General features: G+C 36.3%; 1 protein-coding gene across 9 annotated transcripts in view; it reads left to right on the plus strand.

The window, feature by feature from the left end:
• Positions 1-25,715, plus strand: part of NUBPL (NUBP iron-sulfur cluster assembly factor, mitochondrial) — a 252,379-nt gene that overhangs the window by 156,191 nt on the left and 70,473 nt on the right. For all 9 annotated transcript variants that reach the window (XM_027111029.1, XM_027111026.1, XM_027111030.1 and 6 more), the window contains one exon: positions 24,235-24,328. In XM_027111029.1, coding sequence (XP_026966830.1) covers positions 24,235-24,328 — 94 coding nt within the window. The remainder of the gene's footprint in view (positions 1-24,234; positions 24,329-25,715) is intronic.

The raw sequence follows: 25,715 nt of genomic DNA on the forward strand, positions 1-25,715 counted from the left end.
CTGTTAGAACTAATAAACACATTCATTAAAGTTGCAGGATACAAAATGAATGTCCAAAAATCTGTTGTGTTTTTTACACTAACAGTAAACTATTAGAGAAATTAAGAAAACAATCTCATTTACAGTTGCATTAAAAAAATACTGAAGAATACATTTAACCAAGGAGGTTACACTGTACACTGAAAAGTATTTTTTGACAAAAGAAATTGAAGAAGACACAAATAAATAGAAATTATGTTCATGGATTGCAAGAATTAATATTGTTAAAATGTCTCTCCTACCAAAGGCAGTCTATAGATCAATGCAATCAGTCCTTATCAAAACTCCAGTGGCATTTTTCACAGAAATAAAACAAGCAGTCCTAAAACATGTGTGGAACCACAAGATGCTGAATAGCCAAAGCAATCTTGAGAAAGAAGAAAAAAGCTGGTGGCGTCATTTTCCCTGATTTAAAACTATATTACAAAATGACAGTAATTAGAACAGTATGGTATTGGCATTAAAACAGGTACATAGATCAATGGAATAAATTAGAGAGGTCAGAAATAAACCCAAGCATATGTGTCAATTATATTACACCAAAGGAGACAAGAATATACAAAGGGAAAAGGACAGTCTCTTTAGTAAATGATGTTGACAGAACTGGACAGCCACATGCAAAAGGATGAAACTGGACCACTGTCTTTCACCATATACAAAAATTAACTCAAAATGGATTGAAGACTTGAACGTAAGACCTGAAACCATAAAAATCCAAGGAGAAAACATTGGGTGATAAGCTCCTTGACTCCTTGGCAGTGTTTTTTTTTTTTTGGATCTGACTCCCAAGGCAAGGGCAACAAAAGCAAAAATAAACAAATGGGACTAAATCCAACTAAAAAATTTTTGTCACAGTGAAGGAAACCATGAACAAAATGAAAAGGCAATTTACTGAATTTGTGAATCATTTATCTCATAAGGGGTTAATATCCAAAATATATAACAAATTCATACCATTCAATAACAAAAAGGCAAACAGTCCAACTTACAAATGGCCAGAAGATCTGAAAATCATTTATCTCATAAGGGGTTAATATCCAAAATATATAACAAATTCATACCACTCAGTAACAAAAAGGCCAACAGTCTAACTTACAAATGGCCAGAAGATCTGAATAGACACTTTTCCTAAGAAGAGATACAAATGGCCAACAGCTACATGAAAATATACTCAACATCACTAATCACTAGGGAAGTGCAAATCAAAACCACAGTGAAATATCACCTCACACCTGTCAGAATGGCTGTTATAAAAAAGACAAGAGGGCTTCCCTGGTGGCACAGTGGTTGAGAGTCCACCTGCCGATGTAGGGGACACGGGTTCATGCCCCAGTCTGGGAAGATCCCACATGCCGCGGAGCGGCTGGGCCTGTGAGCCATGGCTGCATCCGGAGCCTGTGCTCTGCAACAGGAGAGGCCACAACAGTGAGAGGCCCACGTACTGCAAAAAAAAAAAAATTATATTCCAAATTCCAAAAATAATGAAGACTGAGAATTAAATTTTATCAGTTCCTTCTTTTGGCACTTGTGGTAATGATTTTTAAACATTTTTTCTTTATTCACTTAATTTAATGAACTGTATTAATAGGTCTTTTGGTGTTCAACAAATTTTGCATTTCTGGGATCATATTCCTTGAATGCACTGCTATATGAAGTACACTAGTTTTAAAATGTAGGATTACACTAGTTTTCTTTTTTTGTGTGTGTATTAATCTCCACATTGGAAGAACTCTTCCTCGAAACTATCTGGACCAAATGCTTTTTGGGATATGAGTTGGTCTTTGACTATTTTCCATTTTCTTGTGTTATTTATTCATTCATTTTTTCTATTTCTTGTGTCATTTTTGTTAATTTATAGTTCTTACAAAATGATCCATTTCATCTAGTTTGAAAATTTTATTGGTATGATGTTGTACTTAGTAATCTCTTAAAATATCAAATCTCTTTTCTTATTCTTAGACTTGTCAAAATGTTGTCTTATTGGTCTTTTTTGAGAAAAAAAAGCTTTTGGTTTTGTTGATTTAGTTTATTGGTTATTTTTCTTTGTTTTAATAAGGCATAACTTACATATAATAAGATACAAGGATGATAAGTGGATATTTTGGTGAGGTTTTGATTTTGGGTACACCCATATATTCGATCTAATATGCAAAAAAAGATAAAGAGCATTTCCATTACAACAGAAACTTCCCTTGTGCCCCTTTTCAATCAGTGGTTGCCATAGGCAACCACTTTATGAATTTTTGAAATCATAGAATAGTTTTGCCTTTATTCAACATAAAGTTTTTGAAATTTATCAGTGTTGCATGTTAGTAATTTGTTCTTTTTTTTTGCTGAATAGTATTTAATCATATGAATATGCCACAATTTATTTACTCTATGTTGAGGGACAGTTGGTTTGTCTCTCTTTTTGTTTTTTTGGGGTTTTTTTTGGCTATTATGAATAAAGTTGCTGTGATGAACATATAAAACATATATTTTTGTATGTGTTAATGCCTAGGAATGGAATTGCTGAGTTAAAGATTAGATGTACATTTAACTTTATAAGAAACTACCAAAGACTTCTCCAAAGTGATTTATGCTCCCACCAGCAGTGTATGAGAATACCATTTGCCCTGTGTTCTTGCCAACATTTGGTGCTATCATTCTTTTTGATTTTAGCCATGCTGTTAAGAGTGTGGTGGTATCTTACTGTGTTTTAAGTTTGCATTTCTCTGATGGCCGAAAAATGTGAGCACCTTTCCCTATGGTTGTTAGCTATCAGAATATCTTCTTTTGTGAAGAGTCTGTGCAGTCTTTTGCTCATTTTTAAATGATCGTTTTTTTGTTGATCTGTAAGAGTTTTTAATATTCTGGATATCAGTCATATATTTATTATATAATTTGATGTAATTTCATCTATCTGCCTACTTACCTACCTATTGAGAGCTAGCAAGATAGAGAGTGTATGTGTGCATGCAAGAATGCGAGAGGGGAGAGGTAAAGAGAAAGAGAGAAAAATATTTTCTCAGGCTTGCCAGTCATTTCTAAATGGTGCCTTTTGACAGACAGATTGTTTTTTAAATTTTGGTTCTGGCTTTTATGTTTAGGCCTGTGCTTCATCTCAGATTAATTTTTGTGTATGGTGTGAGAAAGAAGTTCAGCTTTTTTTTTTTTTTTCTGTACATTTGTCCAGTTTTGTAGCACTAAATGTAAGAAGACACTTTGCTTCATTTAATTGACTTGAAGCCTTGGTTGAAAGAAAAATACATGTATATGTATATGTAGGTATGTATGTATGTATAGATAGATAGAGAGGTAGATAGATAGGTAGATAGATATTTGTGTGTGTGGGTGTAGGGGAGTCTGTTTTTGGATTCTGTATTCTGTTATCTGCTTCACACCAATACTACATAGTCTTGATAGCTGTGGGGTAAGGCTCCTGGATTTGTTTTCTTTTTAAAGGATTGTTTTGGGAATTTTAGACTGTCTGCATTTCCATAGAAATTTTAGAATCAGCCTGTCAATTTCTTCAAAATGTTTGCTGGAATTTTGCTAGGGAGATATGGAATTGATAGCTCAATTTGGAGAGAATTGCCATCTTAGCAATATTGAGTCTTCTGATCCATGAACACTATGTATCTTCCCATTTATTTAGGTCTTTTGAAATTTCTTGCAATAGTATTTTGGAGTGTAATAAACTTGCACATCTTTGTTAGGCTTATTTCTAGATATCTTTTTGTTTTGTTTTTAATTTCATTTTGAATTGTGTGTTGCTAGTATATGGAAATATAATTGAGGTTTTTTTAAAAGATTATTTTGATGCGGACCACTTTTAAAGTCTTTATTAAATTTGTTAGAATGTTGCTTCTGCTTTATGTTTTGGTTTTTTGGCCATGAGGCATGTGGGACCTGCTCCCCAACCAGAGATCGAACCTGCACCCTCTGCATTGGAAGGTGAAGTCTTAACCGCTGGACCACCAGGGAAGTCCCAATTGAGTTTTTTATATTGACCTAGTATCTTGCTCTCTTCCTAAGATCATTTATTATAGCAATTTTTCTAGATTCCATTGGGTTTTCTGCATATGTAATCATGTCGTCTAGGAATAAAGAAGCTTTCAGTTTTAATATTTATGCCTTTTATTTCTTGCCTTACTACACTGACTAACTTTTTCAGTAGTACAGTGTAGAAGTGGAGAGAATGGATTTCTTCATCTTGTTCCTGACTTTTTTAGAAAAGCATTTAATATTTCATCATTAAGTAAATGCATTAAGTAAGTAAGCTGTAGTTTTTTTTATGGATACCATCTCTTAGCTTCATATCGTTCTGTTTCTAATTTGCTGAGAATGGGTATTGAATTTTGTCTAATGCTTTTTCTGTATATGTTGAGATGATCATACAGTTTTTCTCTTTTATTCTGCTAATGTGATAAATTACATTAGTTTTTTATAAATTAGATCTACTATGTATTCATGAGATTAAATCCCTCTGTCATGATGTTTTATTATTTTTATATTTTGATGGATTTGTTTTTCTAATAGTTTAAGTTTTTTTTTAATCTGTGTTCACAAGGGATGTTGGTCTGTAATTTTCTTCCCTTATAATATCTCTGTAGTGATTTATTGTCAAAGTTGTTTTCAGCATTTTGGTTTTGTATAGCATAAATGTCTTTATTTTTAAATTACTTTCCTCTTCTAGTTTCTCAGGGTTTATTATTATTTTCTAATTTTTTAGTTGAATCTTCTTTTGAATCATAAATATACTTGTCTATAAATGTTCCTCTGAGTATTGCTTTGGCTACCTCATTTTAAATAGATGTTTCTGTATTATTTATTATCAAAGATATGAAATGTTGCAGCAGGAATACTGTATACCTCAGTCACAGATAAGATTCCAGTAAGTGGTTCTGTACATACTCAGGCTTCTGCTAACTACCCCTCTTCTATGAATGCTATATAGTCTCTGTGGATCTGGCCTTTGACCTCCAGATTATAGCTAAAAAGATAAATCAGGGATGTTCTGATGACATAAAATTTTATAGTTCCTGTCATGGCAGCTCTACATCAAAGTTTTCAACTTAACTTTTGACATTTTTAGACTGGATAATCCTTTGCTGGGAGGGGGAAAGAGGCTGTCCTATGCACTGGAAGATGTTTAGGAGCATATCTGGCTTTTATCCACTAGGTGCCCATAGCAGCCCCACTTGTGACAATTTAAATTTCTCTAGACATTGCCAATGTCCTGGGTTGAGGATGATGTCAAAATTGTACCTGGTTACGAAACACTGCTCTAGGCCAATATCTTTGTGTCATTTTTGTTATTTCTGTAGATCTAGTAAGTTTCCATGCAAAATGGATATATGTTAAGTTGTTTTTTTCAACTGATAGCAAACCAGGAAGAATGTGGCAAAGGTAGCTATTAGCTGCTTCAAGCAATAGGAAAATTATGGATTAGATGCTATCATTCCTACCTTGTTTGGTTTCACAAGTGATATCTGGACCAGGGACTAAAGACATTTGAATGTATGGTTCAAATACCAGAAGAGTACAGGGGAACAGTATCTCTCTCTTCTGTGTCTGTTGCTTAGATGTCTCCCACTAATCTTATAACTGAGAAGCAGAACTGCTCCCCTGGTTTTAAAAATCAAGGTAGATATACATTCATAATCTTGGACAGTCAGAAAGGCACAGTGTTTGTTTATATTTCACTTGTGTGATAAATATCTGAAGCATGCTTCACAAACTGCTACAGTGACACATAAAACATACGCTCAATAAAGGTAACTCCTTACAATAGCTATATACTCCAGAGTGAGTATATATAACTCAGTCTTCCCAACTTTTCCCCATTGTTAGAAATTCAGTGTTTTTGTTTCCCCCCGATTATAAATATTTGTATGAAAGAATATCTTCTGTGTATTGCAGAGTTGATATTACAAAGCCAAATTGCTTCCCAAGGGTCTGGGCAACCATTTGTGATGTTACTTTTCACTCCAGATTTTTCTTGACTTTTTTTTGCCTTTTTTCCACCACCGTAACTTTAAATATATATATATATATATTTTTGCGGTACGCGGGCCTCTCACTGTTATGGCCTCTCCCATTGCGGAGCACAGGCTCCAGACGCGCAGGCTCAGCGGCCATGGCTCACGGGCCCAGCCGCTTCGCGGCATATGGGATCTTCCCGGACCGGGGCATGAACCCATGTCCCCTGCATCAGCAGGCGGACTCTCAACCACTGCGCCACCAGAGAAGCCCTAAAAATATTTTAAAAGCTATTTACTTCACAAGAAAGTACATAAGGTGTACTAATCTTAATATATTATACATGCCTTCATAATTGCTACCCAGATCAAGATCTAGAACATTTTTAATATCCAGGAGGTTCCCTCTTGTTCCTTCCCACTCAGTGCTCACTCTCTGAGGTAACCAGTATATGATTGATTGATATTTATTTATACATACATGTGTATTTTTCAGCTTTTTTGAGGTATAATTGACGTATAGAACTATATATATTTAAAGTGTACAATGTGATGATGTGACATGTGTATGCTTTGAAATGCTTACCACAGTCAGGTTAACGCATTCATCATCTCACATACCCATGAGTTTTTTGGTGTATGTGATGAGAATGCTTAAGATCTACTCTAGACATGACTTCTTTCAGTATTTGTAAGTTTTGCTTATCCTTAAACTTCATGTAATAGAATCTTTTATGTCTTACGTTTTTCTCTCAACATAGTGCTGTGAGATCCATCCATGTTTTTACTGAATCCTGGATATTTCTTTATTTTCAGCTGTATCGAGGCATATTGATAAATAATATTAAAATATATTTCAACTGTATAACATGATGATTTGAAAGGATTCCCACCATTGAGTTGATTAGCACATTCACTACCTCAAATGTTTCCTTTTTTTTTTTTACTTTTAAAATTTGTTGGTGTGAACACTTAAGTTCTACTCTCTTAGCAAATTCTATTACCAATGCTAGTCACCATGTTATACATTAGATACTCAGACCTTATTCATCTTATAACTGAAAATTTGTACCTTTTTACCACCCTCTCCCTATTTCTTCTACCACCTGAACCCCTGGCAACCACCATTCTACTCTGTTTGTGAGCTCAACTTCCTTTTTAGATTCCACATATAAGTGGTACCATGCAGTATTTGTCTGGCTCTGTCTGGCTTATTTCACTTAGAGCATAATGCCCTCCATGTTCATCCATGTTGTTGCAAATGGCAGGGTTTCCTTCTCTTTTAAGGCTGAATGATACTCCATTGTATATATGTACCATATCTTTATCCATCTAAGGCACTTAGGCAGTTTTCATACCTTGGATGTTGTGAATAGTCCTGCAGTGAATATGGGAGTACAGATATATGAGCTAGTGATTTTGTTTCCTTTAGATATATACCTAGAGGTGGGATTTCTGGATTATATGGTAGTTCTATTTTTAATTTTTTGAGGAACATCCATACTGTTTTCCATAATGGCTGTACCAATTTATATTCCCACCAATAGTATGCAAGTTTTCCCTATTCTCCACATCCTTGCCACCATTTATCTTTTATCTCTTTGATAATAGCCATTCTAACAGATGTGAGGTGATATCTCATTGTAGTTTTGATTTGCATTTCCCTGATGATTTGTGATGTTGAGCACCTACACATATACCTGTTGGCCTTTAGTATGTCTTCTTTGGAATAGTGTCTATTCAAGTACTTTGCCTATTTTTTAGTTGGGTTATTGAATTATATGAATTCCTTACATATTTTGGATATTAACCTCTTATTGGGTATGTGGCTTGCAAATACTGTTTCCCATTCCATAGGTTGCCTTTTCATTTTGTTGATGGTTTCCTTTGCTAAGCAGAAGCTTTTTAGTTTGATGTAATCCCACTTGTTTATTTTTGCTTTTATTTCCTTCACTTTTGGTGTCAAATCCAAAAAATCATTGCTAAGACTGATGTCAAGGACCTTGCCCCGTTTTCTTCTAGGAGTTTTACAGTTTCAGGTCACTTTCTGTTCACTTAGCTTAATGTCCTTAAGGTCCATCCAGGTTGTCATAAATGGTAGGATTTTCTTCTTTCTCATGGCCAAATAATATTCTGTTGTGTGTGTGTGTGTGTGTGTGTGTGTGTGTGTGTGTGTGTGTGTGTATGTGTATCACATCTTCTTTATCCATTCTTCCATTGACAGACACTTAGGTTGTTTCAGAATCTTCGCTATTATGAATAATGCTGCAATAAACATGGGAGTGCAGATATTCTCTTGAATATTCTGTTTTCATTTTCTTTGGAAATATGCCCAGAAATGGGATTACTGGATCATATGGTAGTTCTATATTTAATTTCTTGAGGAACATCCATGCTGTGTTCCATAGTGGGCTCACCAGTTTACATTCACACTAACAGTGCAGAAAGTTCTCTTTCTGCACACCCTCACCAACACTTGTTATCTCATTGTATTTTTAATGATAGCCATTCTAACAGGTGTGAAGGTGGTATCTCATTGTGGTTTTGATTTGCATTTCTCTGATGACTAGACTAGTGAGTGATATTGAGCACCATTTTATGTACCTGTTGGCCATTTATGTGTCTTCTTTGGAAAAATGTCTCTTTGGCTCCTCTGCTTCTTTTAAAATCAGATTGTTTGATTTTTTTGCTGTTGAGTTGTATGAATTCATTATATATCTTGAATAGTAACCCCTTATCAGATATGTGATTAGAAAATTTTTTCTCCCATTCAATAGGTTGCATTTTCACTTTGTTAATTGCTTCCTTCGCTGTGCAGTAGCTTTTTAGTTTGATGCGGTCCCACTTGTTTATTTTTGCTTTTGTTTCCTTTGCTTTTGGTGTTAAATCCAGAAAGTCATTGCCAAGACCAATGTCAAGGAGCTTACCCCCATTTTCTTCTAAGAGTTCTACTTTCAGGTGTCTTTCAACTTTTTAATCCAGTTTGAGTTGATGTTTGTATATAGTATAAGATAGGGATCCAGGTTCATTCTTTTGTATGTGGCTGTCCAGTTTTCCCAACACCTTTTATTGAAGAGACTATTCTTTCCCTGTTGTATATTCTTGGGGAAATAGTTTCTTAAAATTTTTTTAACAGGAACATATTAGAAAATTTATTTAGTCATGCTATAATTACCCAAAATGAAATTGAATTGTTGCCACAGTTAGTTTTTGGGGAAAAGGACAGAAGTCCTATGTTTTCAAAATACAGAGTTGAGGGTATCTTGTAAAAATCTTTTCTAACTATATCGGAGCATAACATGTTATGCATAGGCCTTTAGGTAAAGATAATACTGCTGAATCATCTGTATCTCAGGAAGTTTCTTACTTAACTAAACTCTTAATGGTTTTTAAAGATGTGACAGAACCTATGAAATTGAGTATATATGTTAAAAAAAATTAGAATGAGTAAGTAGTTCTTGAAAGAGCTAGATGCCTTACTTGTAGCTTCATGGGTGGTTGGTTTTTCCTTCAGTTTAATGGCCATCAGTAGGCCTCTACTTCTCTTATGGTGACGATGCCTATAGCACCTCCTAGTGTGAAACCCAGGGCCAACAAACATCCACTAACTATCAGTATTGATTTTAGGTGCTTCATGTTTCTGTGAATGGCTACGTCAGATGGCAAATTTCAGTGATTTCAGTTGTTATAAAAAGCAGAGAACAAAATTGGGAGTATTGATGAAAATTTCATGTGCAGAACTTTGTTGCCAAAATTATTTGGCAGTTTAAATGCATCCAGATCCAGTTTTTGAGAGATGTGTTGATCCTGCGTATAGGAACTTCCCTGGCCCACACTGCTAATGGGGGAGGAGTAGCCCTCCATGAAGGTGAGAATACCAGTAAGGCTTTTATTTTTACAACACAACATTTTTGCATCTGAGCATCAAATTTCAAAACATGACTTTTTGATTCATAGATATTTGCTGCTGAATTTATGTTATAATGTTTGGCCAAATATCTAGCACAAGCCTAAGATGATTGCTGATTGAAAGAGCCTAGCTGAGGAATGCTAACCAGTCATTCTCAAGTTTTCTTCATAGATCACTTGTGTAGGTCATCTTTGCAAAACCATGAAAATGTTATGTTCTGAGCTTTCATCAAGAGTCTGTGTAAGAAATGTCTATGTCTCTTCTTCTTTTGGAGGATGTTGGAAGAGGAATGGGACAGTGGGGATGGGGTAACTGTTATGGAAAGGCGGTACATTATATGGAAAGAATGTGGGCTGTGGTGACAGAAGGTTAGTAGCTTTGGTGGTGGGAGGATGTGGAAGGTCTCTTTTGATTGTCTATGTTTTTCAACAAAATGAGACATTTATTGGGTATATACGTACCTGGGTACTATACTTAGCCTGAAGATATAAAAGTGAACAAGACTACTATTTAAATAGGAGGACAGCAGTTTGGCTCTATTGTTAGTACACATTTCTTCCAGTTTTTTGGTTTGTGCTCAAGTTTTAGTCTTAGTTTGCTCACTGTTGGTCTTTCTTCCCCCCTATTTTTATTTTTTCATTGGGGAATTGAGAGAGAGGGGAGAGATACCAACGGATTGATTCAGGCCATAAAATCAACTTACATTTTATGTTGGGTATCTGCATATATTTCTTTACTCTGACTTATTGTCCTATATGTTAATATTTCAGAATTACTGAGACTATACCTGATTCAAGGAGTTAATTTCTTACATCCAGATAGTCTTGCTTTCTGATGCCGAAGTAGTTTGGTCAGAACTTCAACCTTTAGTTTTATTTGTTCATTCATAACTAGTTTGCTGTTTTAAATACAAGAATCAAACCTCATACCATATGCCTATTTTGATGCAATTTTGCAAAAGTATGTACTCATATTAAATAAAATTATTTCTTCACTGGAAGAGAAAAAAAAGAATTCTCATGTTAAATGTGACTTGAAATTCATAACCTGATTAACAAGAGTCTAGTTGATAACAAAGGTTTTTAAATGGACAGCCATGATATTTAAATTAAAAATGACTTATCTGGACATCAGTACGCAGCTAAGAGAAAATATGTTCCAAAATAGCATGTATGTATCATTATTATCTTATCTGAGAAACCATAGCTTACTAACTAGAGTTAGTTTCTGTATAGAACACAGGTTTGTATTGAGCCTCACCATGATACAGTTAGTTTTCTTGTACTTCATGGCATTGCTTACTTCCTACTCTGGCCTGCATTCTGTTATTATGCACGTGCCACTGGAGGCAGGGATATGTTAGGGAGAATTAGGGCACAAGTTCTATTTATTTACAGGTTTTGGGGGTAATTTTTGTTTGAGAAGGGTATGATGATACTTAAGTAATATTAGTTTTCCAGTTTTATAGACAGCAAACTGAGGTCTAGAAAGATAACTTTCATCAGGATTACAGGTGATATACTAATTCGTTTGTTTATTGACCTCCTATCCCCGTTTCATGGAGACAGGAACTTCAGGTATCTTGTTCATGGCTGTATTCCCAGTGTCTAGAACAGCGCATGGCACATGTAAATGTTGGTATTAATTTCTAAGTTAGGGTTAAATTCTATAGTGATGATTCTGTGTATCCGCTTATTTATCTTCTGGTTTTAGGCATGCATATTAATGTGTGATCTGAAATATTAAGATGAATATGAAGATACCTGTTGAGGAAAGAACAACTAGATATAGTACCACATTCACTTGTTCATCAGGGTACAAGATTATTGTGAACAAGCCTGCATATAATGACCAGTGTGCATAAATGAGAATGGAGAAACAGCTGCTCATTTAACGGTCTTTTAATGAGATGCATAAACTTCGGTCTGTTTTTCTGTTTCTTTGCAATTTAGTGATTTCAGGTTTCTTAGATGTCTTTTGGGTACTTCTGAAGTAATTATGTAGCTTAGGAAGTCGGAAAGTGCTGAAGTTGATGAGATGGGAATTAGATTGTTTTACGTGTTTTTTTTACCCCCCTCTATCCTCAAACCTACTTCCAATCTATATCTGTATCACCTTCATCTCTATTCTTTCTCCATCCTTAATCCTTCTCAAAATGCTTTGTTAAACTTAGTTATAGCTAAAAGCTGCTGCATTGTTTAGTTTTCGCTAGGAAAAGTCACTTATGACAGTACATTTATTGTTTTTTCTTCAGCTTTGTAGGTGGCAGGTCTACTTAACAGGAGCAAGATACAGGTCACTAAAATGTAGAAATTTAATTAATATATTCAAACAACAGATGTGATTTCTGCTCGCTTCCTAGCCCTTATTTTTAGTCATTTACATCTTTTAAATTGTACTTTGACCCAGTGTTTTCATGCTTAATTTTTACTGGTAAAAATTTCCCTTTAATTTGCAAAAAGCCACTTAACTCAGCTTATGACATGTAAACATATGGAAAATATATTTTTAAATTACTTGTTCAGGTCATTTTGGAATGTGGTGACCTCAGAAATAGACAGATATTTTCCTAGCACCTGGTTAGAAGAGTAGACATGATAGGCTTATTGAGAGAAATTTTAATTTTGACTTGCATGCTATGACAAGCTTCTCTTTAAAGTAACTTTTTTCAATACAATACTACTATTTAATTATTTAATGTTTTTTAGAAAATCCGTAATTTCATTTCCTCTTCAGAAGGAAACCTCTATAAATCAGACAAAGTTATTTTTATTATCCATATTTGGCAGAGGCAAATCATTGGCAAATCATTTGATTTTGGAGTTACAGTTCCTTTATCTGTAAAATAAGGACATTGGACAAGATAATCTCTAGAGTCCCTCCTAGCTCTAAAATTCTCTGTTTATAACCATCGTAAGATGAGCTAACAGAGGCATAAAAAAGTTAAGCAGCTTGGATAAGTTCAAACAATGAATTAATAATAAAACCTTGATATGTGACTTTCTGACTGACCTATTTATTGACACTTTCACACAACCATTATGCCTGCAACTGAAACTGCTGATTTCGTTCTTTCTTTACAGAAAACATATCAGTTAAAAAAAATTATGCTACAAATATAATCCTTTTTATTTTTCTAAAAGCTCAAATATATTTCTGTAGTCTCAAGTTAAATCCTTGGGATTTAATAGGTGCTTATTCATATTTTTAAAAGGAGGATGTCTTACAAATAGCGGTTCACATAGCAACAAAAGACAAATCAGAAAACAAAGCATATCTTAAGTTATGAAATATGAGTAATAAAGTAAGTCAAAAGTAAACCAATTTCACGTATAGCAAAAGAAAAAAATAGAAAAGATTCTTGTGACAATTTTCTTCCATGATTTTATTTTATATTATTATTATTATTATTATTATTGTACAAATTATTCCACAATTTGTATCTGAGTGTGTGATAAGCATTGGAATGATTCGAGCTTTCTTTTGTTGGTTGAGTATATTTCAGTCATGAGTGTTTTGTATTAGCTGGAAAATTGGATTAGATCTCTCGACCTTTAAGGGTTTGTGATTGAGTCCCCTCCCCACTCAACTTAGTGGTGGTTCCCTCAACAACTCTTCAGGAATGCATCTATTTTGTAAATTATGACATTTTATATAGATATAACACATTAATTCCTAGATGAGCCAGAACGAGGTATTTTAGGATGGCAGAGTAGATTGTAGTTCAAAACAAATTTAGATTTGAGTTCTTTGTAAATTTAAGCTAAATTTTCCATAAGAAATATGATCGTTCCATGAAATAAATGTGTTAAATATACCAATTTGCTTTTAGCTTTCTTGTTTTTATGTAAAGTGCTCCCTTAAAAAAAATAGCTTGTTTTGATATTTTGTTGCTTTTGATAAGAATACTTTTTATTTACTTTTTTCTGTAAGCAAATCTCTCACAGATGTTTTTCAAGTTACATAAACAGGTCATGGTCACATTTTCTTTTTTTAAGTAGTTGGAAGGAACCTTAGTGATCATCTAATCTAAAACACTTTAACAGATGAGAAAATTGAGGGCCAGAGAGGTTAACTGGCTGACCCATGGTAATCTAGCTAATTAGTGATAAAAATGATCGGAATTTAGGTATGCCAATTTTCCACACTAGAATTCTTCTGTTTGATGAGTAGATATCTGGACTCTTATCTGTACCCAGCTAGATTCATAGTCTTGATTTTTACCAAACTCCTCCTTTCCAGTGCTGTTTTTTTTTAATCATAGTGATTAATGTCTGAATCAGAATTTGAAATCTGAAAGCTGCATTATAATAGCTCATACTTAAAATGTAACTGAATATGGAGCTACAGTTTCTCACAGTTGGTTTTCTATTTGATGTGAGTTAGATCTTTAAATTTTTAGAATAAAAATAGACGGTGGGTAGAATGATGGTTATTGACTTAAAACAAAACTAGAATTTAGTGGTGGATTATTGAAAGATAAAATATTCTTTTTTTTTTTTTTTTTTTTTTTTTTGCGGTACGCAGGCCTCTCACTGTTGTGGCCTCCAGATGCGCAGGCTCAGCAGCCATGGCTCATGGGCCCAGCTGCTCCGCGGCATGTGGGATCTTCCCAGACCGGGGCACGAACCCGTGTCCCCTCCATCAGCAGGTGGACTCTCAACCACTGTGCCACCAGGGAGGCCCCAAGACCATGCTTTAATATATAAAAGACTCTTAAAGGATCATGTAAGGAAAGAATACTGTGATATACCATTAAAAAATGCTCAGAAATAGAAGAAACATCTTTATAATTAACCAGGAAAATGGGAGGGGAAAAAAGGAAACAAATGATTCTTCTATTTCTTACTTATATTATCTAAGTAAATAATTTTCTGTGGGTCTGTAGTGTCTACTTTATATATGTATTTTATCATACTCTGAAAAAGTGTTGTAGTAAAGACCATTTGTTCTCTTTTAAAAAAATATTTATTTATTTATTTGGCTGTGCTGGGTCTTAGTTGCGGCACGCGGGATCTTCTTTGCGGCATGTGGGATCTATTAGTTGTGGCATGCAGGATCTAATTCCCAGGCCAGGGATCGAACCTGGGCCCCCTGTATTTGGAGCATGGAATCTTAACCACTGGACCACCAGGGAAGTCTCATAAAGCTCATTTGTTCTTGGGGTTGTGGTAGCAGAAATCTTCAGGGGCTTGGAGAATAGTGACACTGCACCCAATTCTCTGGGAGACTTGGGAGCATGACTTGAGTCACACAGACCAGGATTTATATCCCATCTCCATCACTCACCATCAGCCTGGCCTTGGGCAATTTTCTTAACTTCTCTAATCCTGAATATTCTTATCTCTGTAAAATAAGAGATTATAATGCCCATTTTACAATGTTATGTAAATGTATCTACCCTATAATAGGCTCTCATTAACTGTTCATTTCCATTTGCACCCCTTTACCTGTTACCTGTAGACCCTTCCCCTCACCTCTTCCCTATTCATTAGCCAGTTTGACCTGATGGCCCGTAAGACTCAAATGTAGGACTCCAGGTCACAGGTAACTAGAGCTAAAGAAATAAGCTTGACTGGAACAGATCATCTCTAGCATGCAGTACTACACTGGGTAGACTGCTCTGCTGGAACATAGTGTCCCTCAAGTTCAGTAACATCTTTAAGAACCATCAAAGCCATTGGACAATGACTAGGAATCCTCTCTGGGGCTCCATGCAGCTTCTATGGCAGCTACCATCCTGCTCCTTCAGGACCTTGAATCCTCCCAAGTACAATATTTTTTCTAAGGATTTTTTTTTAAAGAGTATTATGGTTTTATAGTTTTCCTAATTAAAGGGAGTACCACACATCTAAATATATTTTATAAACTGTCCCAGATTAGATTAATAAAGTGATTTGTTACTCCTACTTAAAAAAAAAAATTTGAAGCTTCAGCCTTTAGGTATATAGGGAGAGTTTTTATTTTTTAATTTCTTTTAGTAATTTTTAAAAATAAAAATATCATGATTCTCAGGCAAGTTTGTAATGTTTTAGACCTTTTTGGTAGCAGTCCTATCCTTCACTAACATCTCCTTCCTAGGTGATGAACATCTGTGGCCTAAAGCAAGACTGGAGAATTTAGAGAGATGTTCTCATAATTAACTAAAATATTGTTACTTTTGTGATAACATCATTATTTTTATATTGTGAAGTTTTACTGTTTCAGTTGTACTATGGATTTACATGGGACGACTGTAGGCTAGCCTGGGAATTGGATAATCTTTTAAACATTATTTTAGAAACTAGGTACCAAAGATTGACCCATATATCAACTTTTGGGTAAGAAGTCCTCTGTGAATTGATGCTATCTCCAGGTTGTCAGGGTCAGTCTTGCTCTATATCTGCTAGAACAATTAAGGAAATGTGAGATGATGATAAAGGGAAAGATAAAGAGTAAAGTTTCTCTTTCTTTCTCAAAACATTACTGCTATCACATGGGTTGGTAGTGCCTTTGGAGGGATTTAGTCAAGAAGTTTTCCACCCCCACCCCCTTTTCCTACGGAAAGGAAGAAATTTTTTTTGTTTTATAAATCTATTTATTTGTTTTTATTTATTTTTGGCTGTGTTGGGTCTTCATTGCCACACGCGGGCTTTCTCTAGTTACGGCAAGCGGGGGCTACTCTTTGTTGCTGTTCGCAGTCTCTAGGCGCGTGGGCTTTAGTAGTTGTGGTTTGTGGGCTCTAGAGCACAAGCTCAGTAGTTGTGGCGCACGGGCTTAGTTGCTACACGGCACGTGGGATCTTCCCAGAACAGGGCTCGAGCCCTGCATTGGCAGGCAAATTCTTAACCACTGCTCCACCAGAGAAGTCCCAGAATGGAAGAAAGTTGAAAATGGATTAGAGAACTTTCATCCGAAAAAAATGAAAATATTAGGGAAGAACTTTTAGATCATTGTTGTAACTTAAATAATGTGTTTTCATCTTATAACTGGGTCAGCTGTTATCAAAATAGTCTCAAGGATAAGTTCATTGTATTTTGTTGTGTCATTTATTTCCACAAGCCAGTAGGCCATCAACTCAAGTAGAAATTTTTTTGTTATTCAGATTTTTATTGTGGTATTTATATTTAAATAATTTCACCTTTATAGCAGTTTTCTTCTTGCAACCGAAATAAAATATTGCATGATTTTATGAATAAATCACTGGGCAGAGCAAAAAATATGGTTCAGACTTAATCCTATTTTGTGTTCTATTTTAGGTTTATATTTTATATAAAAGGTACCTCACATGGCAAAAAATTTAATTTTAGTAGTATAATAAAATTGTAAGGAGCAATCCACAAATGGACAGAAGACCTAAATAGACATTTCTCCAAAGAAGATATACAGATTGCCAACAAACACATGAAAGAATGCTCAACACCACTAATCATTAGAGAAATGCAAATCAAAACTACAATGAGGTCTCACCTCACACCAGTTAGAATGGCCACCATCAAAAAATCTACAAACAATAAATGCTGGAGAGAGTGTGGAGAAAAGGGAACCCTCTTACATTGCACTGTTGGTGGGAGTGTGACAGCCACTATGGAGAAAAGTATGGAGGTTCCTTAAAAACTAAAAATAGAACTACTGTACGACCCAGCAATCCCACTACTGGGCATATACCCTGAGAAGACCATAATTCAAAAAGAGTCATGTACCATAATGTTCACTGCAGCTCCATTTAGCTCTGTTTACAAGAGCCAGGACATAGAAGCAACCTAAGTGTCCATCGACAGATGAACAGATAAAGAAGATGTGGCACATATATACAATGGAATATTACTCAGCCATAAGAGGAAATGAAATTGAGTTATTTGTAGTGAGGTGGATGGACCTAGAGTCTGTCATACAGAGTGAAGTAAGTCAGAAAGAGAAAGACAAATACCGTATGCTAAGACATATATATGGAATCTAAAAAAAAAAAAAAAAGATTATGAAGAACCTAGGGGCAGGACAGGAATAAAGACGCAGATGTAGAGAATGGACTTGAGGATGCAGGGAGGGGGAAGGGTAAGCTGTGACAAAGTGAGAGAGTGGCATGGACTTATATATACTACCAAATGTAAAATAGATAGCTAGTGGGAAGCAACCACATAGCACAGGAAGATCAGCTCGGTGCTTTGTGACCACCTAGATGGGTGGGATAGGGAGGGTGGGAGGGAGACGCAAGAGGGAGGAGATATGGGAATATATGTATACGTATAGCTGATTCGCTTTGTTATAAAGCAGAAACTAACACACTATTGTAAAGCATTTATACTCCAATAAAGAAGTTTAAAAAGAAAAAGAAAAAAAATTGTAAGGAGCAACTTGACTCAGAATCAGTCAGTGGTTATTGATTGAACACTGAACACTGGTTCATTAGAGAGGGGATTGGCTGTGGAAAGGGAGTCTGGAGATGTATAAAGAATGGGTTCGTCTGTCAGGAAGCTTACACTGAAGTTGGGGAGATAATTTTGTATAAAAATAATTACCGTAGAATTCTTAGAGCTTGAAGACCCATTCAAACCTTGGAAATTAGTTGAATCAAAAATCCTAGGAGCTTGATGATTTGCCTGACATATTTGTCCACGGGCCTGAGACAAGGTTAGCTGCATCTCCTATGCCAGTAGTGGCATGGTTTCATGTCTGGGATTCTAAGCAAAGCACAGGTACACTGTTCTATTTGCTATTAGGGTTGAAACATGCCTAACAGTGGTTGGAGAACCAGGAAGTCAGGAACAGGTAGCAGGACTTAGGTACAGGATAGAAGTAGCAACAGATACAGACCAGGCCAGACAGACAGAGTCAGACATCAGGACACTACCTTGAGATCTACTAATTATGAGTCAAGTAGGCATAAGAGTCAAAACCAACTCTTCAGTGACTAATTAAGAGCAGACAGGAAGGAAAGAGGCAGTGTCTGGCTCAGCCCAACTTCCTTTAAGAATTTGCCCTCTCACTAATGGAATATTCTAAGTATTATATGAATGGGCTGCCGGGACACAGCCCACTTTTAAATTACTCAGTCTAGATTTTGTCCCATTTCTCCTGCTTTGTGATTCCTCTTTTCATTCTTAAGTTACCTTTTTCTTGCCCTCAGGAGTCTTGGCCACCACTTTGGCTCTAGCAGGTTATAGCTCTGCCTCTCTTTCTTGGCAGTGATTTTCCTCCCTGATTCCACAGGGGCCCAGGGCCCATCCCTGCTGATATTGTTTTCACCTGGCTCACATTGGCCTTGCTGACAGACCTGGGATAGCTGGGACACTCTGCCTTTGCTTTGGAAAAGCACATGTTGACCCTGTGGTACTTAAACGTGGCCTGTGTAGTGCTGATGATGGAGTCTGCTACCCTGGAGGTTGACTGTGGTACACTGCTCCCGCCAGCTGAGAAGCCAAAAATGGAATGCATCTATGGGCCCTTTCTTTTCAACACTTACAACTCAGCCACTTTGCACTTGTGCTCCTGGCATCCTCTGAAGCAAGGCCTGATAGCTTCTGCTTTGGTCAGCTTCTTAATAGAAGTATCCATGGAAGAAAGTGGTCCACCTTCTTTACCCATTCATAGCACCACACTCTTCATAACTGATGTCCTGATGTCTTCATAGCCTTATCTGTCCAAATATAAGACACACTTTTATCTCCCAGTCATTCCTCAGAAAAGAGGGAATTGCCTTTATTTGAGTTTTTGAGTTACCCTCAGATTATCAGGCATTATTCTGAATATAAAATACAAAGTATTGTTTGAAGAAGACATGTTGGCCTAAAATTACCTCAGTCAGTGTTAGTTTGGAATATTTTCCCTGTGTAAGGTTGACAAGAAAGAAATAAAAATAATTTAACAGAGATTTAGTAATTATTTTTTTAAATACATTTATTTATTTATTTATGGCTGCATTGGGTCTTTGTTGCTGTGCGTGGGCTTTTTCTAGTTGCGGCGAGCGGGGGCTACTCTTTGTTGTGGTGCACAGGCTTCTCTTGTTGCGGAGCATGGGCTCTAGGTGCATGGGCTTCAGTAGTTGTGGCATGGGGGCGCAGTAGTTGTGGCTCACGGGCTTAGTTGCTCCGTGGCATGCGGGATCTTCCCGGACCAGGGCTCAAACCCATTTCCCCTGCATTGGCAGGCAGATTCTTAACCACTGTGCAACCAAGGAAGTCCCAGTAGTTATTTCTGATAGCATAAACTTCAAGTGTTGGTTGTCTTAATAAACAAAGAGAAAGAGCAGTAAAAAAAAAAAAGCAATACCATAGGTTGTGCTGTTATAGCAATTACAAATGCATATTTATAGGACACATGAAAAAACAGCTGTTCTAATGTTATATGAATGGCTTTGGACAAAAGCTCAGTGGCTACATTATATCAATATTTGATTCCAGAAGTCCTGTATCTCAAACCCTTTAGAGGGGAATAAAGGTTATGTACTACTGTGTAAAAGAGGCATCTTGCACAAAGCCTCTGTTGGCAGACTCAGGTCTGAATGCTGCCCCTAATCTGTACCTCATCCCATCCTTCACAATTGCCCTGACCACTGGATTTTATTTTATTTTTTTACCCTCCCATTATGCTGTTTATGTCCCTCTTTAGATGTAATGCACATGTTTGATTTCCTGGCTGCACTGCTGAATTCTCTGCTGCAGCACTGCCTCCTTATCCACAGGGCATCTCTGAACTACCTTGGTAACTCCACTTCTAGACTGATTCAGTCTGTTCTGCTGGGATCCTTTGAGTCTGGAGCCTGAGAGGGAGCCAAGCAGGTTTTACTAGAGGTGGGGTTACCTTGAGGCTAATGAAGCTTAAGTTCAGGGTTCCACACTGTCATGGGCTCCTAAGAGATGCTGGGAGTTGTAGAGTGTTCTCAGTGGAGAGAAGAAGCCGGTTGCAGTCAGGAAGCATTTCTATGTAAGCATTTCTGTTGTTCAAGAGACCTCAAAGAAAGGAACTTGAATCTCTAAGGCTCCAGCATTTTATGATGATTTCTTGTACATTCTAAATAAATATTTACTTTTGTACCAAATTTTGCATTCCTAACTGCATTCTAATTCTTAGAGAAGACCACCCAAATTGTATATGGTTCAGGCCACACAAAATCTGGATCGGTCGCTTGGTTTTACTAAATGAGATACCTGGGTGTTTTGCTAGTACTTATTTCTCTATATTTAGTAATAAATAATTTATATGCATAAACAAACACTGAGAAGAATCTAGAGAATCCCTAAATCATTCTATAATCAATGCTTTGGTGATTATTTTGTAAGAGAACTGGAACTTCCTGGCAGCCAGTATATTTCAATATTAATATTAGTGAATGCTCTAAAACTGGAACTCAGATACTGACTTCAGTTCTGTTCAAGTCTGCAAGCCTTTGTGAAATGCCTACTATGTGAGATGAAGGTGTTGGTCCAGGTGTTTTTTTTTTCCCCCAGAAAGTTTGAATTCAGTTTGAGTCATTTGAAATTAATTGTCTTAACAGCGATATATTTTTAGTTCCTTGGAACCATAATAGCAGTTCTCTTTAAAGAAATAAGAAATTGGAGCCAATGTGATAAATATGATTAAATGCCAAAGAACAACAATGATAAATTGTTGGCACCAGTCATTTGATGTCCTCTGAAACAAAGAGATTTGTCAGTCTGCCAGTGCTAGGAATTTCAGTGCAGAGGATATAAAATGAAAAGTATCCTTTGTCTTTTTTGTAAATAGTTTCATAGATGATGGTCATGGGTAACTTAGGGGTAACTATTTTTCAAACCAAGAAACCCTATATTGAAAACGAACTACTTCATGTTCATCATTTCATCATTCTCTTAAAATGTGTCATTAAATCAGTGTCAAGCACTTATGTTTGAGAAATATTATAGAATTCCTAAAAGACATGTCAGTATATCATGACATATACTGATAAATGTGTTGAAGAAGGACACATTCAGAGAAGGAAAGAGACTGATGGTTGGGGGAAGTGCTATTTTAGAAAGGCTGTACTGCCTTCCTAGCTATCCCTTGAATGCGCCAAGCATATCTGCATCTCAGGTCCTTTGCACTTGCTACTGCTTCTGCCTGGAATGCTTTCTGAGAATTGCATCAGTTATTTTTCTCACTTCACTCCAGGCTCTGACCACCCTGTCAAAAGTAGCATCTTCTACCACTCTATTCCTTTTCCCTCTTCTTCATGTGTTCCTCACCATCGGACCATGGGAACTGAAGAGACTCAAAGAAATTCTTTGATAAATCCTTAGCTGTCTGAACTCTTACTACTTGCCCTCTGAAATTCAGGAATTGAAGATTTTAAAACTATCTCTCTCTTTTTTTTCTGATTTTATTTCTTGGCCATGCTGTGTGGCATGTGAGATCTTAGTTCCCCCACCAGGGATCACACCTGTGCCCCCTGCACTGGAAGCACGGAGTCTTAACCACTGGACCACCAGGGAAGTCCCTAAAACTGTCTCTTGCTATTTGATCTGGATATATCCAAATCAGGAACCAAGTAATTTTGTGTAGTAAGGGGTACTTGTTTTCTTTGTAGCACTTGTCTTTGATTTGCTTGTCTTTCTGCCTGTTTATCTACCTGTCTTCGTCACTAAAACATTAGTTGCCTGGTGGCTGGGACTTTGTTTTTTTCACTGCTGTATCTTCATCACCTGGAACAGTGCCTGGCATCAATTCTCAGTAAATATGTGTTGAATAAATGTGTTAATACATGAATGAATCCATCTGACCCAATATCATCTAAATTTTAAAAATATGTGATTATATGGAAAAGGCTTATTTCACATTATTAAGTTTTAAGAAACAGGATATGGGATTATATACACAGTATGATTTACATTTAAAAATTTTTGAATCTTTGCATGTGTTTATTTATTCATTTCTTGAAAGAAAACTTATTGAGCATCTCCTATGTATCCATTCTTTGTTACGTATTCTGTCATCTACAGTTTCATGAGGAGACAGATACTGAAATAACAGTAAATGAATGCCATCTTTCCCCCTGCACTGCTCTTCAGCTATGTTGATCTTTCGGTTTCTCTAACTTCTTTGCACAGGTTATATCATTATGTGCTTAATATCTGTCTCCCTCTGTATTGTAAATTCTGTGAGGCTAGGGACCATGATACCATTTAATTATCAATACCTAGCTCAATGCCTAATATATAGTAGGTACTCAATAAACATTTGTTGGGTGAATGAATGAATGAATGAATGAACAAACGATTAGAAGAATTGTTCCTACATAGTAGGAACACCATATCTAATCTTTAATGGAAGTTATGGGAAGTAAATTTCAAGCTACGATCTAAAGAATGAGGAGGAAATAGCAAGTGAAGAAGACCAGGCAGAGGTTCTGAAGCTAAAACTTAGATTTTATCCTAAAAGCAATAGAAGAGTTTTAAGCAAAAAAGTGGCACTATCAAACCAATTTTCACTGGTGTTAGGAACACACTGTATGGGCAGTGCTAGACCAGAGAGATTGGTTGGGAGACTTTAGTGATAGATGCCTGTGGCCTATGTTTGGTTCTCGGCCATGCAGAAAGAGAGACATGGATACATTTGAGAGATTTTTAGAAGGCATAATCAGTAACTGGGGATAGCAAGGGAAAGGGAACAGTTAAGTATTATCCCAAGCCTTTGCCTTAGGTAACTAAGGGGATCCTAGGGCCTTTCACTGAAACTGCGGACTCAGAAGGAAGAACCACTTGAGGAGAAAAGAGCCTGAGGTACCCTTGAGCCCTATCTAATTGAGGCTGAGCATTAAGGACTTGGTTAAACAGCTGAATTTTCTAGATATAGATACTTAGAAAAGTGCCTGAAAAGAAATAATCAAAATGTTAATTTGGAACTCTAGGTATATTTCTAAAATTCTCTTATTAAGTTTTGGTTTTCATTATTAGTGTGTTTTATGAAGGAAAAATAATAAATTTAAAACAATTATATTAAGATCTGCTATAGGAAACACTGTACCAAAAACCACAAAGGACAAAAAGCTAAGACCTCCTTAGGTAAAATACGGGCTATTTTCAGTGAAAATAAATGAGTGGTCCCGAATAGAAGTCCATTGTGCAAGGGGTTCGCCATTATGGTATGTGTGTGTTTTGTGGTGTCATTTGAAAGTTTAACCTTATTGGTCAGAAAAGTTCTGCTAGAGGCAAAGATTGTTTCTTCTTCATCCATTTATCAGCCCTCAGCCCAGACCCTGGCATTTACTAATGGTTCAAGTGAAAGCTATTATTTTAGCTTTGTTATTAATTCATTTATTTTTGTTTATATCACTATTCACCACATTTGTTTATACAGTGATGTTATTTGTGTCATCTTGGTTTTTAGGTAGATTGGGGTCAACTGGACTATTTAGTTGTTGACATGCCACCAGGAACTGGAGATGTGCAGTTATCAGTCTCACAGAATATTCCTATTTCAGGTAACTCTTTTTTTTTTTTTTTTTTGTAGTAAAATTGTTTCACAATGTTGTGTTAGTTTCTGCTATACAGTGAAGTGAATCAGCTATATGCACACCCATATCCCCTCCCTATTGGAACTCCCACCCCCCCATCCCACCCATCTAGGTCATCACAGACCACCAAACTGAGCTCCCTGTGCTATATAAGGTTTCCACTAGCTATCTATTTTACACATGGTAGTGTATTTATGTCAAACCTAATCTCCCAGTTCGTCCCACCGTCCCCTTACCCCTGTGTCCACATGTCCGTTCTCTACGTCTACATCTCTATTCCTGCCCTACAAATAGGTTCATCTGTACCATTTTTCTAGATTCCATGTATATGTGTTCATATATGATATTTGTTTTTCTCTTTCTGGTTTACTTCACTCTGTATGCCAGACTCTAGGTCCATCCACATCTCTACAAAAGATCCAATTTCATTCCCTTTTATGGCTGAGTAATATTCCATTGTATATATGTGCCACATCTTCTTTATCCATTCATCTGTCAATGGACACTTAGGTTGCTTCCGTGTCCTGGCTATTGTAAATAGTGCTGCAGTGAACATTGTGGTACATGACTCTTTTTGATGTGGTTTTCTCAGGGTATATGCCCAGTAGTGGGATTGCTAGGTCATATGGTAGTTCTATTTTTAGATTTTTAAGAAACCTCCATATTGTTCTCCCTAGTGGCTGGATCAATTTACATTCCCACCAGCAGTGCAAGAGGGTTCCCTTTTCTCCACACCCTCTCCAGCATTTATTGTTTGTAGATTTTTTGATGATGGCCGTTCTGACTGGTGTGAGGTGATACCTCATTGTAGTTTTGATTTGCATTTGTCTAATAAATAGTGATGTTGAGCATCTTATTGGTGAAATTTAGGTCTTTGGCCCATTTTTTAACTGAGGTGTTTGTTTTTTTGATATTGAGCTCCATGAGCTGTTTATATACTTTGTAGAGTAATCCTTTGTCCACTGATTCATTTGCAAATATTTTCTCCCAAACTGAGGGTTGTCTTTTCATCTTGTTTATGGATTCCTTTGCTGAGCAAAAGCTTTTAAGTTTCCTTAGGTCCCATATGTTTATTTTTGTTTTTATTTTCATTACTCTAGGAGGTGGGTAAAAAAGATCTTCCTGTAGTTTATGTCCAAGAGTGTTTTTCCTATGTTTTCCTCTAAGAGCTTTTTTTTCTTAACAACTTTATTGGAGTGTAATTGCTTTACAATGGTGTGTTAGTTTCTGCTTTATAACAAAGTGAATCAGCTATTCATATATCCCCACATCTCCTCCCTTTTGTGTCTCCCTCCTACCCTCCGTATCCCACCCCCTCTAGGTGGTCATAAAGCACTGAGCTCATTACCCTGTG

This window comes from Aethalodelphis obliquidens, unplaced genomic scaffold, assembly GCF_003676395.1.
Source record: "Aethalodelphis obliquidens isolate GAN/ISIS:26980383/991018 unplaced genomic scaffold, ASM367639v1 scaffold10, whole genome shotgun sequence".
NCBI classification, from domain to species: domain Eukaryota; kingdom Metazoa; phylum Chordata; class Mammalia; order Artiodactyla; family Delphinidae; genus Aethalodelphis; species Aethalodelphis obliquidens.